This window comes from Clarias gariepinus, chromosome 13, assembly GCF_024256425.1.
Source record: "Clarias gariepinus isolate MV-2021 ecotype Netherlands chromosome 13, CGAR_prim_01v2, whole genome shotgun sequence".
In the NCBI taxonomy this organism is placed as follows: domain Eukaryota; kingdom Metazoa; phylum Chordata; class Actinopteri; order Siluriformes; family Clariidae; genus Clarias; species Clarias gariepinus.
In genome coordinates this window covers 10,448,036-10,464,382 of record NC_071112.1, presented here as the reverse complement: position 1 = coordinate 10,464,382, position 16,347 = coordinate 10,448,036, and the positions used below count along the sequence as shown (strand labels likewise).

Genomic DNA, 16,347 nt, shown 5'->3' with positions numbered 1-16,347 from the left:
CCCCTGACTCTGCATACATGCTGACTCGTTTAAAAGAAAAGGAAAGAGAGATAGAAGTAAAGAGACCCAATGAAAATAAATAGAGAGACAGATTTCGAGAAAGTGAACTGATTCTCATGAACCAATTGTGGGTTATTATAAGAAATTAAATGTTGTAAAGAATCGAATGAATCGTGAGTTTGATTCATTTAAATGACTCGCAAACTGATTTGCTGTTTAAAAAGAGAATTGTCTGACTTTTTAAAAAACATCCATCACAACATTTAAAAACGTAAAATAGAAGCGCATGATGATATGATCATATGACTCTAACTAATTACAGAGCAAGTGAAGGATGTGGAACAGGAAGAGGCGGAGCCTCTGACAGGCGAGGATGAAGAGGAGCGACGCATCGCAGAGATGGGCAAACCCATGCTGGGGGAACACGTCAAACTTGAGATCATCATTGAAGAGTCCTACGAGTTCAAGGTGAAAACACACACACACACACACACACCACACAAATGTAGCATCGAAGGGAGATTCATGAACACTGGAGTGGCATTTTCATTTCTCACCCCCACTTATTCCCAACGCACACTTATAAGAGACGGACACTTGAGGCCCCCACACACACACACACACACACACATCATAGCATGGTGGTTGGACAAGTCGGAATTCAGACAGACTGCAGATCTGTCCTGTCTCAAGTGGGCTTGGAGTGTGTGTGTGTGTGTGTGTGTGTGTGCGTGTGTGCGTGTGCATGTCTTTTGCCAGCAGTAAACAGGAAGTGTATTAACTCTCTCCCTCTCTTTAGAACACTGTTGATAAACTGATTAAGAAGACGAATTTGGCGCTGCTGGTCGGCACAAACAGCTGGAGGGATCAGTTCATCGAGGCCATCACAGTGAGCGCCGGTCAGTAATTGTGTGTGTTCATGTGTGCATGTGTGTGTGCGTGTGTGTGTCAAGGTGAAGATGAGAGCGAGCTCCTTAATCTAAACCTGCAGTACTGTCAGAGCTGTATCACCTGTGACTCCTCCTCCTTAGCTCCGCCCTTTATTGCAGGGATGAAAAGTGTCTCTTTCCCACACTCGTACACACACACACACACACACACACAGACAGACAGACACTAAGAGGGTTAATGGTTTAAAAGATTTAAATGTCAAACTGTTTGTTCCACTCAGTTGATTTACTCGGGGTAACATTGTGAAGCCTATCTGTCTGTGCATGTGTGTGTGTGTGTGTGTGTGCACTGTGAACTGTGTGAGTGTGAAGACTGAGCCATGGTTTGCTCACACACCGTTACCATGGAGATCAAACCAACAGGCTTACACATGATACACAAATGCAGAGTTCTAATCACACAAACACTTGCCATGTGTGTGTGTGTGTGTGTGTGTGTGTGTAGTTGGCTGGCGTAAAAAGCTATTAAGCTGCGTCTGATATTCATTTATTCATATTTATTCACATCCTCCTCCAGGCAGAAACTTTAAAGAGTTAAACTTTAAAGAGACTTTAGATTTGTGGTGTGATGCTGCATCAGTGTGACAATAAACCACGAAAACAAGATCAAAAAGCTTATAGCATCAAACGTGAAGCATGTACTGTATGTGTGTTTGTCTGTATTGTAATGCTTAGTGCTTACATAAACAGTGTATAGGTGTCATTTGTGCTCTCACTGTAATAATACTTGTAATAATGTCACTCTCTGTTTGTCCATCTGTCTGTCTCTCCCTCTCTGCTTCCCTCTCTCACTCTTTATCTCTCTTCCGTGCAAAGGGGAGGATGATGATGATGAAGAGTGCGGGGAGGAGAAGCTCCCATCCTGCTTCGATTACGTCATGCACTTCCTCACTGTGTTCTGGAAGGTTCTGTTCGCCTTCGTCCCGCCCACTGATTACTGGAACGGATGGGCGTGTTTTGTCGTGTCAATCATCATGATCGGCGTCCTGACGGCTTTCATCGGAGACCTGGCGTGTCACTTCGGCTGCACCGTGGGACTCAAGGACTCAGTCACCGCCGTGGTGTTCGTCGCTCTCGGCACCTCCGTCCCAGGTCAGTATGGAATGACCAGGGAGACGTGTGAGACGGCTGACAGACAGACACATTCCATTATAGGACCAGCTACCACACGCACCTAGCTAGCTAATAATTCTATGTAACTTTAGCCAGCTAACAATTTTATTTTAACACCTTATAGTATGGCGAGCTTAGCTAGGCAACGTTTAATAGATTGATTATGTTGAGTTTGTGCAGGAAAGTGCACGCACAGGTAGCAACCATTCAAATCGCCAAAAAAAAAAGGCTTGACCTCACCAGCCCCCTGAAACATTTTTTACAATTCAACCACTGTTTACGGTAAACTTTCTGCCGTGCACTGGCAGATCAGTCTATGAGTCTCTACACATTAATGCATCACCTTACACAATTTGAATATTATCCCTGGAATTAAATGGCACATTCTGGTTCTGGTTGTATGTCTGGTTGTAGAGTTTATTCATCATACATCCTCCTGAATAATCTGATAGGCATAAGGCTTAAACAGCAAAGGAATGTTTAACTATATGTATCACTCAGCATCCTATTCGTTCTACAATTGTGAATGACACTAACTGTCAAGCTGAAAGTAGGCATGTAGCGTCCGCAGTACTAAGGCCATGCAGCTGCCTGCCAAAAACCCACATTCAAAACCAGTCAAACAAGCAAGTAAATACATCTGATAACATCATCTTAAACAACATGCTTTCTCCTTAAGAATCGCTTCTAAGTTGATCCGAATCGAATCTGTTCACGACAAATCTTACTCTAGTTTCTGACACAAGGCTGAAACCCAAATCCCTCTCTAGCCCTTGATCAAGGGAACAAGTGATTGTACACCCTACATAGTGCACTTGCTTTCAGTTTAATGCTATTTGGGATTCAACCCCTGAGCTCCGAGGCTAATGGAGCTGACACTCTAAAGCGGAGTAAGTTGAAATATAAAGTAAATCTTGTAAGTTTCTCAGGACTGTTTTCCACCTCATTTTGGCTACATAGTACCAGTAAGAATGAAAACTACTTTCACCCGTTAATTACAGTAACTGTTGGTCTCCAGCTCCTCCCATCACGGTTAGGTAGTTCTACCAGTCACGGAATAATATGTGTTGGCAGAGCAAAACAACTGGTTAAATAAACAAATAAATCATAATTAGTTCAATAAATGGTATTTGTGGAACTGTTGTATAAAAGCAATATCACACTCGAGGTCGTGCTGTTGTACTGAATATCAGCAAGGCTGTGATATCTTCAGTACTCGGGCTGCACCCTTGTGCCTACGAGCACATCATTTTTTTTATTTTCATATCATGTGAGGGGTCAACAGAAAACAACACAATAAGATTTATTTCTATTTTTATTACATTTTATAAATTGTGCAGAATCGAGCGTAACTGAGACACACATCTATTGTAGACAAACTATGCCTCTATGTGCATAACTTCTGAATAACATCTTCTGAGCTCTGAGTAATGTTGTGTGTAACTTCAGGATTAAATTCTCACTGCGTCACTCAAACTGATTGAATAATAGACCCTCAATATGGCGGCGATCCAACAGATGAGAGGAATCTGGGCTGTAGGGGGGAATCCACTAAAGTGTGTGTGTGTGTGTGTGTGTGTGTGTTTGTGTGTGTATGTGTGTGTGTGTGTGTATGTGTGTGTGTGTGCGTGTGTGATGGATTGTTAAGTTCACCAACTGTGACCAACTGATTAGCTTCATCAGTCATGACTCTCAGCAGAGAGGGCAAACATGCATTTACACACAGACAACACGGACGCAGCACACACATACACACACGCACACACACACTCAGAGCAAGAAATGGACTGTAATATATGGCTGCTGCAGTGTGTGTGTTTATTAGTCCCAGCACGTAGTGCTGAGAGAGCAGGAAAACAGCCAAGGGGTTTAGTCCCGCCCCTTTCATTTACCTCTTTTGCCTCTCTCTCTTTTTCTTTCCCGTTTTCATGCTGATCGTATTTTTCCTTTCCATCTTTCCGTCCTCATTCAGATTACAAAAAACACTTGTGTGTTGTTCGCACCTCAAAGGAAGCCGGGTTTGTTTAGCCACAAACACTCCCCTTTAAAAAAATTGAAGAAAAAGACATGTTTTGTACTTTTCTGTAAACGCAGGTATGTAATGTAGGATTGAAGACCAATGTGTGCAAACTCTGGATTAAATTCTCACTCTAAATTTACCGACAATCCCAATACAACCCAAACATAATGTGCATCACAGTAAAGATGTAACGTTCACGCCAGGCTAATCCAAAAACTTCCTGTTAGCGCCATTAGCGTTGTAGCTGCGATGTAGAATCAACCACCAACCACTATGTGGCCCCTTTGTTTACATTTGTAAACATTTTTTTTTCTCTTTTATGAACTGATATGTTTCTAAATACAGAACCTTTGTATGTATATAACTTGCACAGCCACACTGTGAATTTGTGTAACTATTCAATTCAAACGTTATTTTTTTAACCCTAACTCACAGTAACAATAGTCAGAAGGCAGTGTAGGTGTATAATTGTGAGATTTGGCACTTTCAGATGTGTAATTGTTTTGAAGTGGTTGGAAGTTTGAGATCTGTGAACGCTAACGGCTCTCCCGCAGGGGATCGTGGGACGCAGCGCTTGTTGCCACGACGCCCACATTACCGTTAGCAGCGATAGCGGACCGTCTGGTCGAGACTCGGCCCAGGATCACCATGGTAATGCCATGGAGACGGTGACGATAAATGAGAAATAAAGGAAGCAACAGATTGGAAATGCTGGTGTTGTGAATCAGAGATGGCAGCTTTTATTGCCTGCTGAATTCTGTACGCTTGTGGTACTTCTGTCGCTCTGTCAATAATATAATCATAATAATGTTCATTATACGCCTGATCTCCCTCGCTGTAACTTTAATACACTTTATTTCCCTCAGTATAACTGAAGTGCATTTTATTTTAATTATAACACACCTTAACTTTCTTGGTGTAATTAAAACACACTTTATTTACCTGAGAGTAAGATTAGTACAATTCTTTTTTAATATTAAACCACGTATGCCTGCAGGACACCTTAATTCCCTCAGTGTAACTAAAGTACACATTATGTATATCACCGTAACTGTAGTACATTTTTGCACCCCAGAGTAAAAACAGCACAATTTATAGTACACACTTCATTTACCTCAGTGTGTTTACATTACACCTTGTTTACCTCATTGTAACTATAATAAATCTTATTTACTGTACCTCAGTGTCACTATAGTATACATTATATACCTCAGTGTACCTATGAATAAACTTATTTACCTCATCATTACTATAGTATACATTATATACCTCAGTGTACCTATGAATAAACTTATTTACCTCACTATAGTATACATTATTTACCTCAGGGTAAATATAGGAAATGATCTTTACCTCAGTGTAACTATCATAACACCTTATTTAACTTACCTGTAGTAAATGTTACCTAAGAAAAAAAATAAAAGTAAAAAATTACCTTTGTGAAACTATAATATGCCTTTTTTACCCCAATGTAAATATCATACACCTGAATAACACAAATGTTTACCTGAGCATAAATATCGTAAAACATAATTTACCTCAGTGTACCATACACCTTATTTACCTTAGCATAATTATAGTTTACTTTTTTTTTAAGCATTAAATAAACTAAAATAAAGGTATGACCTGGAATGACGGTGATGCAGCCGGGGGGAGGAAAAAGCTACATGGTGTTAACAGCACGCTTGAATGGACGACAATATGTCTCAGAGCTGTGGACTGTGAACTTTGTACCTTGCAAAGATTTTTTCGAAATTAGTATTATTCACCATCAGGACAGCTTTAATCATCGTGGACTGATTCATTTAAACCAGTGAGGTTGACAAATTTTTAATATACCAGACTTTGGACATTTTTTACATTAACTTACAGATTGTTGGTCCTGATGGCATACCGGTGGAGGTATGGAAGTGCGGTGGCAGTAGAGTTTCTGACTAGTCTGTTTAGCAAGATCTTGGAGAGGATTCCAGAGGATTGGAGGAGAAGTGCATTGCTGCTGATTTTCAAGAGCAAGGGAGATGTGCAGAGCTGTGGCAACTACAGAGGAATAAAGCTGGTCATCCATACAATGAAGCTGTGGGAAAGAGTAGTAGTGCTACGTTAAGGGCAGAGGTGAGCATTTGTAAGCAGCATTATGGTTTCATTCCTAGAAAGAGTACATCAGATGCAGTATTTGCTTTGAGGATGCTAATGGAGAAGTACAGAGAAAGTAATATGGAGTTGCATTGTATCTTTGTAGATTTACAAAAAGTGTATGACAGGGTGCCGTGAGAGAAGTTGTGGTATTATATGAGGAAGTCTGGAGTGGCAGAGAAGTACGTTAGAGTGGTTCAGGACTTGTATGAGAGCTGTAAGACAGTGGTGAGATGTGCTGTAGGTGTGACAGTAGAGTTTAAGGCGGAGGTGGGTCTGCATCAAGGATCGGCTCTGGGCCACTTCTTGTTCTCTCTGGTAATAGACAGGATGACAGATGAGGTTAGACAGGAGTCTCCATGGACTGTGATTTTTGCAGATGACATTGTGTTTTGTAGCGAGAGCAGGGAACAGGTGGAGGAAAGTCTGGAGAGGTGGAGGTTTGCTCTGGAAAGCAAAGGAATAAAAGTTAGCCGTAGCAAGACAGAATACTGTACATGTGTGTGAATGAGAAGGACCCAAGTGGAACAGTGAGACCACAGAGAGCAGAGGTGAAGAAGGTGTAGGACATAGGGTCAACAGTCCAGAGCAATGGAGAGTGTGGAGAGGAGGTGAAGAGACGTGTACAGGCGAGTTGGAACAGGTGGAGAAAAGTGTCAGGTGTGTTATGTGATAAAAGGGTATCGGCAAGAATGAAAGGAAAGGTGATAGTGGTGAGACCAGCAATGCTTTACGGTTTAAAGACAGCGGCACTGAGGAAAAGAAAGGAGGCAGATTTGGAGGTAGCAGAGATGAAGATGTTAAGGCTCTCTTTGGGAGCGACATGGAAGGATAGCATCAATAATGAGTCCATCAGAGGGACAACCGTATTAAGGCCAGATTAAGGTGGTTGTTAAGAGGAGAGATTGTGACTATATCGGTAGAAGGATGCTGAGGTTGGAACTGCCAGGCAGGAGGTCTAGAGGAAGACCAAAGAGGAGATTTATGGATGCAGTGAGAGAGGACATGAAGTTAGTTGGTGTGAGAGAAGAGGATGCAGAGGATAGAGTTAGATGGAGGAAGATGATTCGCTGTGGCGACCCCTGAAAGGAAGAAGACTTACACACTGAAAAAATGGTATATAATTCTAAATAATGGCATCTGGTACACTGTAGTCTATTTTTGTACACTACACATGAGCCACTTCTATGATTTGTTCGTATCTACAAATGTTCGTAACTCAAATGTTCGTAAGTGGAATTATAGTATCCATTGTTTACCTCACAGTAACTATAGTGTATATTATTGACCTCAATGTAAATATAGTATACCTTATTTACCATAGCATAAATATAGTATACCTTATTTACCATAGCATAACTAGTATACACATAATTTAAATCTGTATAAAAAAGTTTGTTATTTACCTATATAGTATAAATTATTTACCACAGTATACTGTAAATATAGTGTTATTTAGCGCAGCATAGCTACTGTATGGTATACATTATTTACCTCAGTACTCCAGTATACTATTGCATATGTTTATTTATCTCAATGTGACTATTATTTTTTTTTTATTGACCTTAGTATATATATAGTTAATGTTATTTCCCTCAGTCTAACGCTGTATTTATAATATGCTTCATTTTCCTTGTTGTGGATATACGTTTTACACTCATTTTATGTTTATTTATGTCTTATAGCTCACTATTTCAGATTTACTATCATATGAATGTAAATAAAAAAGAACCATTTGAAGTCCCTTATCATCTGAAAGTGTGACATTATCCAACAGATGTAACTGGTATAAAATGTTTCATAGAAGGTGATATAAAACAGAGTACCGTATTTGACCACTAGAGGGAAGCATTTAGACCAAGTCTTCAAGCATCTAAATATTGGTACTTTTCCTTTTTTTCCTTAGACACATTTGCCAGTAAAGTGGCTGCGATCCAGGACCAGTATGCTGATGCGTCTATCGGGAACGTGACAGGCAGCAATGCCGTTAACGTGTTCCTGGGCATCGGTGTAGCATGGTCCATTGCAGCCATCTACCACCAATCAAAAGGGCGTGAGTTTCGTGTGGAGCCAGGCAACCTGGCCTTCTCAGTCACGCTCTTCACCATCTTCGCCTTCATCTGTGTGGCTACGCTCATGTACCGGCGCCGACCTGACATCGGTGGTGAGCTGGGAGGCCCGAGGACTGCCAAAGCGCTCACAACCATGCTCTTTGTCAGCCTGTGGCTGATCTATATCTTGTTCTCCTCACTCGAGGCTTACTGCCACATCAAGGGCTTCTAAACACACACACACAAACATACACATACACACACACACACACACACACACACATGGAATCACACACACATACCAACACACCAATGTCCATATAAAGATACTTACACTCACACAGTGTCATACACACACACACACAGATTAAGAGAAATAATGGATGCTCAAAGAAAGGAAGCCACGTCAGGCGATACATGGATAGAGTTTTTACCCATTTCGGCTGAGTATAGATAACTGACATAGAAAGATTTAAAAAATGTAAAGGAAAGTAAATATAAAGAAATGAGTAGCTAGTAACAACGGTACTTTGCTAACTCTGCTAATAAGTTTTAGTTCTTTTTTGTTTCTTTTTGGTTCTGATTAAAAGCGATATGACAACATAAACTGAGGAACAGCTGAACACAAATGAAGAGGAAATGATTTATAATATGCTGTAAATTGTTAAATGTTCAATTTTATTTATTTTCTCTTTGCTGCTTCACACGCCCCTCTACGTGCCTCTGGCTGAAAGACTGAATCTGATTGGACCCTTGTTGGCTGGTCATGGTTCCTCACTGGCTACGCACAGAGGGTGTGATTTTGCAGAAAATAATGCGTTAAAAAATTTAACACTTGACAACTTGATAATAAGCCAGTACTAAAACACTTTACATCTTACTTGAGCCCAGGTTCCAGGAAATGAGAGAATGGAATCCTGGGTAACGTACTGTAGTTATGATGACGTAGAAGTGCACTATTCAGGTCCTTTTGTGGACTTTTGGTCCTTTCAATGCCATTTTCATTTTTCAGCAACAAAATCTGTCTAAGCTGTTAATACCTAACCATGTTCATCATGATACTGGATCTATTTCTCTCACAGGTTAGACTGTACGTACACACTATCTCTAGAGTTTAAGTTAGTGTTTCAGTGGAATGTCTTCTCTGCTTGAACAGAATTTGAAATTTAAATGCTAAAGTTGCTAAAATTTAGTGTCCTACAATACCTACAAACACACAAAGCAGGTTTACACAAAGCAATTTAATTTACCTAAACACTACGATAACTCTGACTTATTTATATGTCAATCGTAACGCACCTCCAGCTAATCACACCTGTTTGATTGATTGTAATTTCATGTGAATGTAAAACGTTAACAACGTAAAAAGGTATTGAGCCACTAAACGTATGGAGGTGCACAAAATAACATTGTTTTATCGCACATAGCTTTAAGTATAACTTATAGCTTAAAAGTTTTCATCATAAAACTGCTGTAGGAGATAAACAGCAGTTGAAGGGTCGCTGGAAAGAGCAGTGCGCTGTGATGCGTTATCTGGAAAATTGGTTAATTTTCGCACTTTCATTTGTATCAAGTGACATTGTTCACAACTTTACAAACATTTCAGTCTTTTTAACCGAATCATAAGGTGAATTAATCGGTATAAGTCACTCATAATGATTCATTGGTGATTGCTTCAATCTTTTTTGAATGAATCACAGAGCTGAAATCGTTAAGGCAAGATTGGACCACAAACACCTCGGCCCTTTTTTGTAAATGAATCATTACAACAAACAAATCTAAATTTGAATTAGTCACTAGACTATTTTTATTCATGACTGATTCCATTTTTAAACAAATCAGAAAGATAAATGAATCAGTATCAGTCACTAGAAATGATTCATTGCGTAGTTTTAAACGAGTCACTAAACTGAGTCGGTATCATTTACTGCCATGCACTGAGACATTCCTCTTGTTCAGTTGCTGCTGATCTGAATCATTGAGCTAAACTCCCACCACATTCTTTAGGTCTATATTCTATTTCTAACCTTCAGTGTTTTGTAAAAGTCTGTGAATCGTGTGAGTCGTACGTGTAACGGCGTGTGTCCAACCTTTCGGTCACAGCTGAGACTCAGTTGCCCGTCGTTCAGTGAATTAATGCCACGCTTTTTGTGTACAGTTAGCTAATCTGTGTGAGCTAGTAGCTAGCTCATTTTCTCTGTGTTCAGTGTGTGTTTCTTCCCCGATATAGTCGAATCAGATGTTCTAAATTAGCCAACACTCTAACATTTGGAGCTTTGTGCCCCGTTTTGTTTCACTACATATTCAAGTCTTTGCTTTTAATGTTTGATTACCTTTAATTGACGTTAAACAACATAATTTTCACGCCCTAAGTGGCCTCATTCGATTCTGCGTATTGTTTCTGCCCGAGTTTACACTGAAGACTGTTCTACACACACACACACACACACACACACACACAGCTAAGGTCATTCACATTTTACATCATAGTCACTAGATAAAATCTCTCTCTCATGCACACACACACACACACACACACACACACACACACACACACACATACAGTGCAGTTTACAAGGGCGTGCGTTCCCTCTAGTCCTGCTGAGGTTTATAAGTAAGGGTAACACTTTAGCAAATTAGCATGAGTTAAAATACAATTGCTCAATTTAGTCTGGTTTTAAACCTGTAGATTAGCCACGATACGACACTCAGTGTAGCTAGCATTTTTTTTTTTGGAGAAGGTAAAAATGTCCCATTGGACTGTCTTTAAAATAAACATTTTTTATCTTTTTTTCCTTTTAGAGTCTAGATTTTTGTGCTAATTTAGAGTAGACATGCTAGCAGCTAAGACTCAGTACATTTATAGTTGAGATAAACACTAATTGTAGTGTAGTTTGATTGATAAAAAAAAATGCCAAAGGGAAAATTGTGAAATCATTTCTAAATCAAATTCTAGCGATACAACTGGGTTTTGTATTTGACGCTAATGTTTTTTTTACAGAAAGAAAAGAATTCAAATGTAATATTTGAAAAATGGCCTTGGAGGACTTTCGTACGAGAATTTATACGGAATATACAAATTTACAATATACAAATATACACATTGAATATAGAAATATACACATTTGGTGGCAATTCTTAGCAAATGTTTTAGGGCTGTAGTTTAACACTGAAGGAAAAACGCAAACCTGGCTGTTCCTTTTGGTTTTTATTTCCTTGTTTTTTTTTCTAATTCCAAAAAAAAGTTTCCTGATGTTTCTTTATTGAGACGAATGACTTGGATGGTGTTGCAATACAAAGAAAATACACACACATACAAACACACACTTTACATTCAAACACAAAACACAATAATTTAAAAAAGGACAAAGAAACAGACCCTTGATAGTCCTTGAAAAACAGTCAAAAGAAATAAAAAAACATGACAATGTGAGATGAAGAAGAAGACGGTGGACACGTGTGAATTACAGCCATACTCTGCCGCAACGGACTTCCTGTGGGCGTGGCCTCCTACTGATCGCGGCGTGCATCTCTGAATGTGTCTGCATCTCGGTGTGTGTACGTGTGTCGTCACGGTCGGTTGGACACGTCTACAGCGTGCTGTCAGACTCCGGTCCTGGAATATGTTGGCATCAGGTGGTTAGATATGAGTGCAATAGCAAAAACTATTAAAACTTTATGTCAGCTGCTAAGCCACAACTCTAAATAACACTAGAGGATCTAAAATGCTAGTAAATGTCTTTTACGCAAATTAAAACACTACATGCAGAAATGTTACGAATTGTAAAACGTATAGAATCTGGTCCAACATTGTTCATAAGTTGCTGTACTAGCTGTAACATTGCTACACACTCATGCTTAAAGGCTTTAACTGAGTGGTATTTTATACTGTATATCCAGGATTTCACTTTATACATCCCACTAAGTAGCACATTAGCTTACTGCTTTATTCTGCAACTTTTTAGTCCCAAATGAAACCCTTTTTTGCCCTAGGGTAATAACTCAATTTCTGAGAAAATGTTTAATTTGGAATTTTGGTTTTTAAAAAGGTCATGAGCAGCCATGTTGAATTACGTCATGTTATGATATTTAGTAATTGTTTTATATTTAACTTTGTATTATTGTCTAAATTCTGCTCGAAATCTCTAGCACTTAAAAAAAAAAATATATATATATATATATATATATATATATATATATATATATATGTTCAGGAATATATTATATAGTAGGTAAAAGTTTTTGCTAGTTCACTCACACCTGGCTTTGTGTTCAGTTTCAGAGTCTGATGGAACGTTTGTACGTCTCAGTTTTCCTCCGCACCGATTGTGGATGGTGGTCTTGCATTTCAAAATCCCTCCCTCTTTCCCGAGCACCCCACCCTAAACCCCGCCCTTTGTTTCATATTTGGAATGTTAACGTGCTAGTTGTTGACACTGTGCATGGATGCTAACCTGTCTGTATATAGTAAGCAGTAACTCACTCATTAATGTCGTTGATGAACGGTTCTGAAAGATGTTTGTGTAGATATTTCGATTTTATTTGCGTTTTTATCTTGCACATATGTTGGAAAGAAAAAAGGCAGTATCTGTCGTTCCGGACAGTGCCGTGAGGAATTTAATGATGAGGAATGCATGGGTACTTGTATAAATCGTAATATTAATAATGATAACAATATTGATGATGATGAAGATGAAGATAACAATATTAATGAGGATATTATTAATAATAATAATAACAACTCCTGTACTTGCTTGTTGCCATAGTTGTATTATTATTATTTGAGGATAGATTATTATAATTATTCATGAAAGGCTACTTTGTCATTGCAAGTTTGTGTGTATATAGTGTACAGTGAAATTGAGGCAATTGTGTTATTGCCTCTGCATTATCACATATTTATTTAAAGCCCTTTATTCAACTCAAGAATGACAAATATTGCCTTTTAGATGTATGTCTTAGTTCCTTCACTGAGCAGTGTGTGTGTGTGTGTGTGTGTGTGTGTGTGTGCGTGTGTATGTGTGTGTGTATTGTCATCATTTTAACCCCTATGCCCCTCTCGCTGCTCAGATGGACTCGTTTTTTCAGGGGTTTAATAATATCTTTGATAATCTTACTTTCTTGTTTGACTCTCTCTCTCTCTCTCTTTCTCTCTCTCTCTCTTGCTTAATGACTCTCAACCATTGACACCTTGCATTATCATGATTATGACTTGAAGTTGAGAAGAAAAAGTCGGCACTAACCACCTTGTTTTACATCATCAGTTATCAAACACTAATATGATTTTTTATATTTTTAAATGCTGCATTTAAATAATGACAGTGTTTGTGAGAAGATCTGACCTAACTGACATTAGCAATAATTATTTATTCTTTTTTACTAGCTAGCATGTTACACCCTTTACTGCATAGGAATGAGCGAGTTAACATTCCCTAATTTTCCATTTAGCGCATTAACAAAGTAGATAACGAGACAAAAATTTAGCATGCTAGTTATTATACGACATCGCTAGCTAACGAGACAAAATGTGCACTTATAGCTAGCTAGTTATACTTAGTTACTAGCTGGCTCTCATTCTGACTGTTTGTATTTCCTACCTTAATCACGAAACTGTTAAATATGAATATACTTCGCTTTTTAGCTATAAACCTCCAACCTCAGTTATTATTCGTTTAATATTAATATTTATGAGGCTAGGCTGGAATTTCAAACAAACTGCTAATCATCACTATTTATTACTATTTTCTTGTCACAATTCTCACATTTAACAATCAAAACAATGGAACGTAATTATTATTTTAATATAAAAAAAACACTAGCATGTTTAATTTCCTAGTTGACTAGTGACAGTTTTGCTAACATGTTTTAAAAGCTGGAGGGATGATAATCACACTGACATACTAGCTGCGTGCTAATGATTAGTTTTGCCGCATGTTTTGAAATTAAGAACCTAAAGAACAAGTTTAAAAGCGTGTCACATTCAACTTCTCTTTTAGGACAGTAATTGTGACGGAAATGATTTAAACTTGTTTTTGTGATCATATTACAGTTAATTATAGACTATTAATGTTTGATAACTAATAAAGTTACACTTCATTATTGCATTATAGAATAGTTATATACTATGTCATCATTTTTTTTTCCTGACAAAATTACAGGTATTTTGAGCCGAATGGAGAATCATGAACGAAGAGCAGTGTTTTATTCAAACACGTCTGTTCAGATGCAAGGTGTCTTTAATAATTACTTTGCTCTCTCCTTCACACTCCATCTCTCTCTGGTTCCAAAAATCTAACATTTACATTTTACTCTGATGATGAAGAATTAAAAATGCTGTTTTTTTTTCATTAGATTTTTTTGCTGATATTTAAGTTTGCACTCAGACTAATAAGAAGGAAGTCCACTAACTGTGATCGCCCCCATGGTACACCTCTACACAGGAAATAAAGTTTGGGAAATCCTGTTTAGAGCTTACTGACTGCTGTGTCTTTATTGTGTCTGTATATAGTATATGCTCTCTCTTTCTCACACACACACACACACACACAAACTCTCTCACTCTCTCTCTCTCGCTATCCTCTATCTCCAAATGCTTGCCCAGTGAAATTTAGGTTAATAAAATATATCAAGTGCAAAAGTTTGTTAACTCTTACCACTATCAAAATTTAAGGTACAGATAATCTAAGTTACTGTGCAAAAGGCACATGCAAATATCTGCTGTAGATCAAGGACGACGTAAAAAAAATTTTTTTTTTTAATTTAATGTATTGTTCCTACATTTAATAATTAATGGAAAAATCTCAATAACTGGTGTGACAATCCTTCCCTCTTCTTTCCTTATGCAAAACCCAGAAGCCAGTAAGATTACAAATTTATGTTGGAATGTTTGAAAATCTGATTTTTTTTACTGACTTGATGTCAACAAAAAAACCAAGGGTGTCTTAGACTTTTGCACAGTGCTATAAATTAAAGTAATATTTCCTTTATCACAGCAACAAAGTTATGAACTAATAATAAAATCAGGTAATTTACTTTTAAATGCCTGCTTAAGACTGTTAATTTTGTTTTACATTGTAGACTTATTAATTTTTCACCTAACCCTAAACCTTCTAAGTCTACTTCACTCTCTCACTCATTTATCTTCTATACCGCTTTATCCTGTATTCAGGGTTGCGGGGACCTGTAGCCTATCCCAGGAGGTTTAGGGCACAAGGCAGGGTACACTCTGAGCAGGGTGCCAATCCATCGCAGGGCACACACTCATTCACACTACGGGCAATTTGCAAACGCCAATAAGCCTAACCTGCATATCTTTAGACTGGGGAGGAAACCGGAGTACCCAGAGGAAACCCACCAAGCACGGAGAGATCATGCAAACTCCATGAACACAGAGACGGGAATCGAGCCTGGCCGGGAATCGAACCCCAAACCCTGAAGGTGCAAGGCGACAGTGCTAACCGCTAAAGGGGTGAAAATCTTTAGCAATTTGTCGGACTAGCACATCAAAATCAAGCTGATTTAACTAAAAGGAAAGGTTTAATGGGTGTGTTTACAGTAGGTGTGGTGGACGTCTGGTCTAGGTAGTCAGCATATGGCATCCTAAATAGCTAATGAGTAACCAAAGTTTTAGCAATATCAGTAGTTGCCAGCCAAAAATCTGGTAACTTATCAAACAAAATGTAGCAATCTTAGTAGTTAGCATTGTGAAACAAAGCATGTTAGCTAGACATTAACACTAAGAAATCTAGATAGTAAGCTTGGTAAAACATAGAAGTCTACCTACAGTAGTTAGAAACCAGAATTCTAGCAATTTTGCTAATTAACAACCATAAATGCAGCCATGTGTTGTAGGTAGCTAGCATGGTAAACCACAGCAAGTTATCTGGATAAGCAACTGAAAACCTAGCAAGACATCTTGTTAGCAAGCTTATATGCATCAGTTTATTTATTTATTTATTTATTCATATGCATTGAGATTGATGTAATTTTTTCCATCACAGAAAAAGTTTAAAAATATGGTACTTTTTTCCATTTAAAGAAATGGAAAATGATGCAGTTGATGCAGTCTTTTGCACTCGAG

The 16,347-nt window shown here is 38.3% G+C and overlaps 1 protein-coding gene across 2 annotated transcripts in view; it reads left to right on the top strand.

Moving 5' to 3' along the window:
• slc8a1b (solute carrier family 8 member 1b) overlaps positions 1-14,736 on the top strand; it is a 58,285-nt gene extending 43,549 nt beyond the window's left edge. For both annotated transcript variants that reach the window (XM_053509538.1, XM_053509539.1), the window contains exons 4-7: positions 323-468; positions 800-899; positions 1,767-2,042; positions 8,123-14,736. In XM_053509538.1, the coding sequence (XP_053365513.1) occupies positions 323-468; positions 800-899; positions 1,767-2,042; positions 8,123-8,499 (899 nt within the window). In that variant the 3' untranslated portion in view covers positions 8,500-14,736. The remainder of the gene's footprint in view (positions 1-322; positions 469-799; positions 900-1,766; positions 2,043-8,122) is intronic.
• The last annotated feature ends 1,611 nt before the right edge of the window (positions 14,737-16,347 follow it).